Consider the following 9,181-nt stretch of genomic DNA (forward strand, 5'->3'; position numbering starts at 1 on the left):
ACTGTGCTGACCAGAGGAGGGTCGGGGTTTATATACCTGCAGAGCCACGCCCGCCGACCGTCCGCTCGGCCTTGCTTCTTGCAGTGGACCCTGGACAGCCGAGTCCGGCTGCTCTCCCATTGTCCGGACAGCTGCCGGTGACAACTTCACATTTGTTAATCGCATTAAAAGGCAAAGTCGAATAGGGATTTCACGTATGGGATCTCCCAGGTCTTAAGCAAATGTGGTGTCTGTACATAAAAAATTTTAAACTACTTGACATAAAAGTTCCACATACGAGGTGTTGATGCAAGGTGCCCACAACACAACATGAATAGTGACGCCGAAGAAGTGTCATGGCCGGTCGTTGTGGCCGAGCGGTTCTAGGCGCTACAGTCTGGAACCGCGCAACCGCTATGGTCGCAGGTTCGAATCCTGCCTCGGGCATTGATGTGTGTGATGTCCTTAGGTTAGTTAGGTTTAAGTAGTCCTAAGTCTAGGGGACTGATGACCTCAGATGTTAAGTCCCATAGTGCTCAGAGCCACTTGGACCTTTTTTTTGAAATAACTTGCTACCAATATAAATGTTGCATAAAATCATGCAGGAGGCAGGCAACCATTGTTACAGTGATCTGTAGTTCCGCATACAAGCTGACTCGTTCGCAATGGTGAAAGTCAAATATCGGGCAAGGAATAACTTTATTGCTCATATGGTGCGTTTCGGGCTACTAATCTGTGAATGTTTGTTTACGTACAACTGGAAACGTATACATACGTGCAGCAATATTCCATGGACGCCTGATGATGGCTAATTCCGAAAAGCTTCATATGAGCAATAACGCCATTCCTTGACAGATAACTGACTGTTACTATTGAGACCCAGAAATCCCTTATGCAGAACTACCGATTTATTTACTACTTTTTAATGAGCGAACTTCTCACCACTGCGTCTGCATTATTTATTCTTACTTCTCAATTTCTTTCCCCATCAGTAGGAAGCTTTGAATTGTGATGGGTGAAACCCAATGTCTCAATGAATGCTCATTTGTTATTGCGTTTTCTTGTCTCTTTGCTATGAAACGGTCACGTAATCCACGATTTATCATATCCTGAAAAACTTTCTGCTTTGACGAATGATGTTTTTAGTCTGTTTTCGAAGTTTAGTAACACAATGATTCTCTTTATCTGTTGTAATTTTCAGGTGCGTTATCATATCAACTGCTAAGCTAGGACGACACAGACCAGGATGATCAAGATTTCCATATTTTCCCTTGGTTATTTTGAACATATCTTATACATATCAGCCCGATATCCTACTGGGAACTTCGTTAGTTTCCTTGGAGGTGATGGCCGATAAGATGAACCGTTGCTCCCCTGGAAATCCGCCACTGGTAACATTGCTTCATCTCTCAGCCACGACACTATCACTTCCTTCATCTGGTGCCTCCTCATCTAATGCTTCTTCATCTATTAAAAGTGTAGTAATCTCTGCTATTACAGCGTCACCTTCTGTCAACTGTTTGGCCGAGCGGTTCTAGGCGCTTCAGTCCGGAACCGCATTGCTGCTACGGTCGAAGGTTCGAATCCTGCTTCGGGCATGGATGTGTGCGATGTCCTTACGTTAGTTACGTTTAAATAGTTCTAAGTCTACGGGACTAATGACCTTAGATGTTAAGTCCTATAGTGCTTAGAGCCATTTGAATTTTTTCTGTCAACTGTTGCTTTCGTTCTTCACAAATAATACGCACTGTTGGTACATCTTCTGCAACAACAAAGTATTGCGCCTTCAAGTTCGAGCATGGAACATTTACTAACTTTGTAAACATACTTCCAGACCTCAAAGATAATGTGATCTACTCTAATAACAAACACAGTCCGGACGTATTGTAACACGGCGTTGCGTGCAGAGCGATACATAAATGGAGGGCGTTAGTAGAGAATTGAAATCGATTACTGCCGCACCTGCTCCTCCTTCCCGTCAATACCGGTGTAGCATAGCAGCTAAAACCTTAAAATGATTTTTCCTTTATGGTCAGTAACAAGACCTTTCCTTGTGAGCTACCGAGCGAGGTGGCGCAGTGGTCAGCACACTGGACTCGCATTCTGGGGGATGACGATTCAAACCCACATCCGGCCATCCAGATTTAGGTTTTCCGTGATTTCCCTAAATCGTTTCAGGCAAATGGTGGGATGGTTCCTTTGAAATGGCACGGCCGATTTCCTTCCCAATCCTTTCCTAACCCGAGCTTGCACTTCGTCTCTAATGACCTCGTTGTCGACGGGACGTTAAACACTAACCACGACCACCACCACATCAAAATCCCCGAAACCCATTCCTAAAAAGCAAACAAACCTGCAACCATTTGCGCTGCTCTTCTTTGTGTAATCTCCATACCTGACTTTTTTTTGTACGAAGAATCCTTTCCATTGACGAATCGATGTACTCTGAAAATTATAAGTTTGCCTTTTCACTCATTTGCGACAGGGGCTTTCCGATCCTCTCACTTCAGTTTCGCACATTTTATTAGTCAATTATGTGATATGCCTTATTAATCTCTTAGTCAAATCTCAATACATTAACTTTGTTACGTGTACAGCACTAAAATTCCGCACATTAAGTGCTAGTTACGGAAGTTTCAGCTATGATGGTACTTTGTCAAGCGAGTAGTAACATGGTGGGCGCCACATCTTTGACAAATTAAAAAGAAAATATCGTTGCCAGGATACAACGTCTAATTTTATTCAGCTATGCTGGTAGTTTGTCAAGCGAGTAGTCGCTTGGTGTACGCCACATCTTCGACAAATTAAAATGAAAACATCGTTTCCAGGATACAACATATAATTTTATCTAAGAACTCTATTACGTACTGGTGAGCAGTTTCGAATATGTACTCACTCCCACCTATAAGATGCATTGGATACACCATCATTGTGCTTTTTGTTTTATTGTGTTTACGGGGATGATACATCCACGTATCTTGGGCACTTGAGAATGGCTGCTTCTCCAAGGTAACTAGTAGTATTTAATAAAAATCTCATCTAAAACAAATGACAAACGTAAAGGTTGTCATTCACTACGACATTTATTGCATGACACGTTTTCAAATAAAAACATTGTCTCTGGAAAACCAATGAAACCAAGTAATTCCATGTGTTAAGGTGTTACTACACAAGGTGAAACAAACAGTAGACACCACAGAGCGATTTCTTGCACAGTAACAGTTGAAAAAGACTAACAATAGTTCGTCGCATGCCCGCTATCCATAGGAAATACACGGTGAAGGAATTCAGTTTAGCAACATAGTAATCAGTTGTATGACAAATATCTTGATTAAATATCATAATGATATATATCCTATAACTACAGTTTTAACGTTTAATTTAGCAATCATTGTTTTAATACGTCAGAAATATCCATTAAGTGTGATAATGAGCTTCAAGTAAGCTATCTATCATTGGGCAGAAATAACTACAAAACTTAACGTAGAGACGTTAAACACAGATACCACATTCAGTAAGAGCAGATCGTTTCAATATTTTACGCGCCGTCTTTAATGGCAGTGAAGCAGCTCTGATTACAACTTGGTTTCATATTTCACATCCAGCAACAACATAGATCATAAAAAAACAAATTTTTCTATTATTTAATTATTTTTTGCACGCTGAGGACGTGTTATAATTTTTGTATGGCACAAACTGTCGGTATACGGACAACAGACGCAAACAATTTCACAGCCTTTCACGCTCAAGTTGCTAATCGGACTTATTTAGTTTCATAATCGAAAAAAGTTTTTTTGCACAAATATCTCGATCGAAGTATTGTAGCACTTTTGCAATCTCATTGTGCAGATATGGAAAATCCACCTGAGGAATGAAATATAGACATCCTGCACAGTTTTATCGTTAAGAGATCTGTCATTAAAACTGGAATTACGATGAACAGGGCGCTTTCAACATAAACGGTCTCGAAAAGAGCTTGAAAACACAAGTAAGATTGACAGTGTCCCCAAATTCCTTGTAAAACATTACTAGTAATTCTTTTAAGGCCACAGTGACGCCTTCACACGTCGCCTGAACGGCAATGAACTTAGGGAATTGTAATGTCTCTATTAGAATGTGTCCCTTCTACAACGCGAATTTCTTTTTAAATGCGTCCCCATCAAACCAGAAAAAGTTATCTTGCAGTGTTTTACTGTGGACCGTGTGCAGTCAAGTCCACTTAAAATCCGAAACTGCAATCCATTCCGGATGATTTAATTTTCGTTCCTAGAGTTTCATTTTCTTCATACATTCACCAACAGCGAGTCTGAAATCTAAAAATCGTTCCAGGTATGAATCTTGACATAACCAACATACTTTGCTGTAATATATGAAGCCTCCATACTCTTCATTCATTTCTACTGAAAAGTGTTCCAACTGACAGTGGAATAATGCTGGTGACTTCAGAAATTTTACTAGTGGTACCACTAGTTTGTTCCAGTGCCCCTGGTCTGCAAATTTAGCACAAATTGCTGCTTGATGTGCAGAACAATGAATCATATCTGATGATCGTCGTAATTTTTTTCACTTTCATTGTAATTTTTTTTCATGGTATTATGATGTTCTTTCGTAGCAAATAAGCAGTACGCGTCGCTTATGGGAATAGAGAATTCTCATTCCCCTCTTCTGTCAGGCCCATTCATTTTAAAGGCCAGTGACGATGGATCTCTAGCGGGCCTTTTTTGTGCAAATAACCACTGTATACGTAACCTTCATGCCACAAACAAAAAGCAAAAAGTAAACAGGGCTGACACCACAGTTCTGCCGAAAAAAGAGAGTTCTGCCATCGAAAAATACCGCACAGCAATGCTAAATGCAATGTCGGACTGCTCCGGGTACTTCCAGGAAAGCCCAAATAAAGCCGAGGGATAGTCCAGGCCTTGACCGGCAGGCAGCTCGCATACGATGCACGCGTGAAGTCTCGCATTTTGTGGCTGGCCAATTTTAGATTATCAAGTACAATAATTTTCTCGGAAAACGTACATATTCTTCAGAGTAGGTGCTCAAACAGACCTCCCTTCATACGTAAAATTGTAGCGCCTCGATGGCTCGTGCTTGTCTAAATGCTTATCACTATAGCCGCTCCACAGTTACAAGGTCAGCACGGAAGCGCTCAACCAGTCCTTCCACATTCATCGACATAGAAGAATAAACGTAACTGCAGTTACCTGTGAAGCGAGTGCTACGCATACTAGCTACAACATAATGATCCTTAATAAATGCAGTGATCATGAGAGGGCAAGTCTGAGTGATGGTACGAATCGCCAGAACCAATGGCAGAGGACATAATGACAGCTGACTTTCCATGTAGTTGATGATATAGTTTGAAACAGTACTTTAGCCGATTTGACTAAGTGATTTCGCATGGTAGCAAGAGAACTACATATGACGTAAGAAGCAGGGACAACAAAGGACAGGGGTGAATTTTTCTTCCTTTGGTGGAGCGATAGAGAAGGCGCGGAAGAAGTGTAACTGAAGAAAGCAGAGTCAATTCTAACAATGAGCCGTGAAGTATGGAAAGGTTTAGTGCATGGAAGACAATGGGGCAGACGTCCAAAGGCAAAATGTATCTGTAAATACGGAAAAATTAAAAAAATGTAGTAATACTGCCCCCTCATTTCTGTGTTGATCTTAAATAGTTGCACATGTTTTGTATAAGACTTTCTGTAGTTGATGTGTAACGATTAAGGAGCCAGATACAGCTTAAAATGAGAAAATGAAAAAAAAAAAAAACATCTAGATCTTGAGTCCAACTCTGTAATTAGATTATTACTAAGCAAAAGACTTGGTATTGTTTAGTGATAGTCGAATTCGTATTACTTGAAATTGCTTTCGGTGATTTGGCTTAAATAACAGGAGAGATACATCTGTGTGGCCAGAGGGAATTAGAAATGCCCCTCTAACGAGTACGAGTTCCGTGTCTTACAACTCCACACATCGCTTGGGATCACGCCATCTGCAACGTCGAAATTTAAAGGAATATCTAATCAGCACTTTTACAGTACTAGACAATACTGAGGACTAAGATACTGTAGATCAAACCTTTCTACGTGTAAACGCTATACACTAGCCTGCCTCTTTTGTGCAAACAGCCACTGCATGCATAACCTTCATACCACAAACAAAAAGCAAAGAGTAAACAGGGCTGACACCACAGTTCTGCCGAACTAAGAGAGGTCTCGACGAACAGTGAAGTAATACCTGTGAAATGTACGAGTATCTTATACACGGTGAGGAAGTGGTTTTGCATGTCTGCAGTTTCGGTAATTAGAGTCAAATAATCTGTATCTATGTTTTACTCTGTTCCTTCAGGTTTTGTTTTAGGTAACTAGTTCTATGAAGAACAATTTTCCGCCTCAAAAAGACGTTTTCCTCCATCGGCAACACTTTATGATGCATAGGTAAATGCCTGAGAGCGATTTGATTTTTTTTTTTTGGTTAAAATTTCTTGCGACCTCCAAATTGCAGCGTAAATATAATATAGTTTTCGAGTATTTGTTTGTATTCTGCCGTGGTGCGACGATTTTTCCAGATATGCAGACAAGTAGTGTCAATAATATTGATAAAATATTATTCTGGCTTTTCAAATGATTATCATCCATGCGACTGTAAGGTGAGAGATGAGTCAGCGATTCAGCTTCAGAGTTAATCTTTGAAAGTGATAGCTCACAACTTATTGTTGAAACTTCACTACAGTGTGTATTCTTCCCTGAAACTCAGAACCATGTTTTTCAGGAGATTTTGTAAAAAAGAACACAAAATAAATTAGACTTGTTTGGTTATGTATTTCGTATTATTTACGTATTTACAAATGGTTCTACGTCTGCAGTAATCCTGTCGATCAGTGGATCTTGAGGATCGGAGCCGCAGCTGCGTAGGGCAGAGGAGCGGCGATGGCGGGGGCGGCGACAGCCAGAGGGGCGGCGCGCAGAGCGGGGGCTACGGCCAAGGCGGGGGCGGCGGCGTAGGCCACGGGGGCGGCGTAGGCCACGGGGGCGGCGACGGCCGCTGGCGCCACGGCCACGCCTCCCAGGTAGCCGGCCGACACGGCGGCGAACAGCAGGGGCAGGATCACCTGTAAGCACACAGCACACGTCTCACGTCGTTGTGTTCCAAAATTGTTGTACAGTTGGCATTGTGAAAAAAAAATTCCTGGAAATTAAAAAAATTGTGCAATACTAGGAAGCCTATGGTTATTTGTAAACTGCGTCGATTCTGTTGTTAGAATAACTTCATAATTCCAGGAAAATTAACTGCAAAGAACCTATTCACTTTGTGTGGCTGTGATACATAAAGGAATAATTTTGCTACCTCTGTAGTTCAGGGAGAAATATGTGAGTGGTACAGTTAAGTAGGATCACACATGAGCAAACGCAAATAAATCAATTGCCTGAGTGTTTCGAGGCATTTGTAAGAATGCCTTTATTTTTCACGTTTGGAGGAAATAGCTTGTAAACACCGTAACATAATAACACACACAACTTTAAGAGAATTTGAAGAAAGAAATGTGAGGCAATATCAGATTGCTAGTGCTCTTTCTGTTTAATTTTTCGTATCATTAGCAAGACAAAATGAGAAACGAGTCAGGTGAGCGTTTCCTTCAAGATTCATTTTTATGCAATTTGATAATCTGTTAATGTAAAGATGGTAAGTGAAAATTTTTCTAGATGAAGAAGATTTGTATTCAGTCAAGGTTTTCTCGGTATGCGAGCACGTCGTCATGGATTTTTATCAATCATCGTTTCCGCCTTTGTTGCAACAGTGACCGAAGAGTCAAGTTATAAAACTACACTGCATCTCAATCACATACTAGGGAAAGTTTGACTGTACAGGTTGGTCAGAAAATGTGTGAAATGCTTGTAGGGATGTTACAGGACAGGTTGTACTGAGACATAAATGTTAAGAAAGAAATTCGATACGTTGCGCCGTTTCCGAGTTATTTAGCATTGAAGTTAGCCTATCAGATCGTCGCGCGCGTAAATTCAAGCTTCAGCTAACGAGACAAAGCACTCGTTGGGCAACACCGCCCCTGGCAGGCCGCTTGAATGCGAGTGCGCGACGCCGCGATTGGCTAACTTCTATGCTAAATAACTCCGAAACGGAGCAACGTATCGAATTTCTTTCTTAAGATTTATGTCTCAGTACAACCTGCCCTGTAACATCCCCACAAGCGTTTCACACATTTTCTGACCACCTTGTATATAGCAACGGTCGCTAAAGAGCACGTTCTCAAAAAAAGTATGTTCCTGAAGCGGAAAAAAGAAAGCACCATTAAAAAAAGAAACTGTTCTATCTCATTCCTCAATTTGACAGTCCTCCAAGAGCCGTTATGACGCAAATAAGACCCAAGTAATCTAACTTTTACAATGTATTTTACAATAGGGGACCAAAACATTTAACGAACATTTCACTGCTTGGTAATAATAGGCGTTGTCGGCATTATGTTGATTAGTATTGCGATTCACGTGCACGCCTGCGACTATCTGTAATATGAAAGTGAATTAAAGCTAATGAAGCCTGTAGGAGACGAGGCTGCCTGCGACTCACCAGCTTGTACATGTTGCGTGTGTTGTGTCGGCAGTGCAGACTGTGCAGACCAGAGGAAGGCCCGGGTTTATATACCTGCAGAGCCACGCCCGGCGACCCTCCACACGACCTTGCCTCCTCCAGCGGACACTGGAGAGTCCGGTCCAGCGGCTCTCTAATTGTTTGCAGAGCTGCCGTAGACAGCATCTCACTTGTTAATCACATTGAAAGGCAGTGTCGGGTAGGGATTTCACGTACAGGATCTCCCAGGCCTTAAGCGTGTATGGTGTCCGTACATTATAAATTTTAAACCAGTGGACAAAAAAGTTGTACATAGGTTGTCGCCGATGAAAGGTGCCCACAACACAATATGAATAGTGGCCCCAAAAATGTGTCATGACGTGATCTGACTGCACTGAAGAATAACGCGATACAGATGCTCACAATAAGCATAATGGTTGTATATGTAGCATACTATAAGTGTGGCATAAAATCATTCAGCAGGTAGACGACCATTGTTATAACAATCAGTAGTTCTGTATACAGGCTGACTGGGTCGCAATGGTGAAAATCAAACATCAAGCAAGGAAAGATTTTATTGCTAATATGGTGCGTTATGGAACATTGCGTAACAACT

General features: G+C 41.5%; 1 protein-coding gene across 1 annotated transcript; it reads right to left on the reverse strand.

Moving 5' to 3' along the window:
* Positions 1-6,783: 6,783 nt before the first annotated feature.
* Positions 6,784-8,603, reverse strand: LOC124787802 (cuticle protein 38-like). The gene is made up of 2 exons (XM_047254725.1): positions 8,566-8,603; positions 6,784-7,093 (listed from the first exon to the last, which is right to left on the reverse strand). The coding sequence occupies exons 1-2, from the start codon at positions 8,575-8,577 to the stop codon at positions 6,860-6,862; spliced, it is 246 nt and encodes an 81-aa protein (XP_047110681.1). The 5' UTR covers positions 8,578-8,603; the 3' UTR covers positions 6,784-6,859.
* Between the last annotated feature and the right edge of the window lie 578 nt (positions 8,604-9,181).

Source organism: Schistocerca piceifrons, chromosome 3, assembly GCF_021461385.2.
Source record: "Schistocerca piceifrons isolate TAMUIC-IGC-003096 chromosome 3, iqSchPice1.1, whole genome shotgun sequence".
NCBI lineage: Eukaryota > Metazoa > Arthropoda > Insecta > Orthoptera > Acrididae > Schistocerca > Schistocerca piceifrons.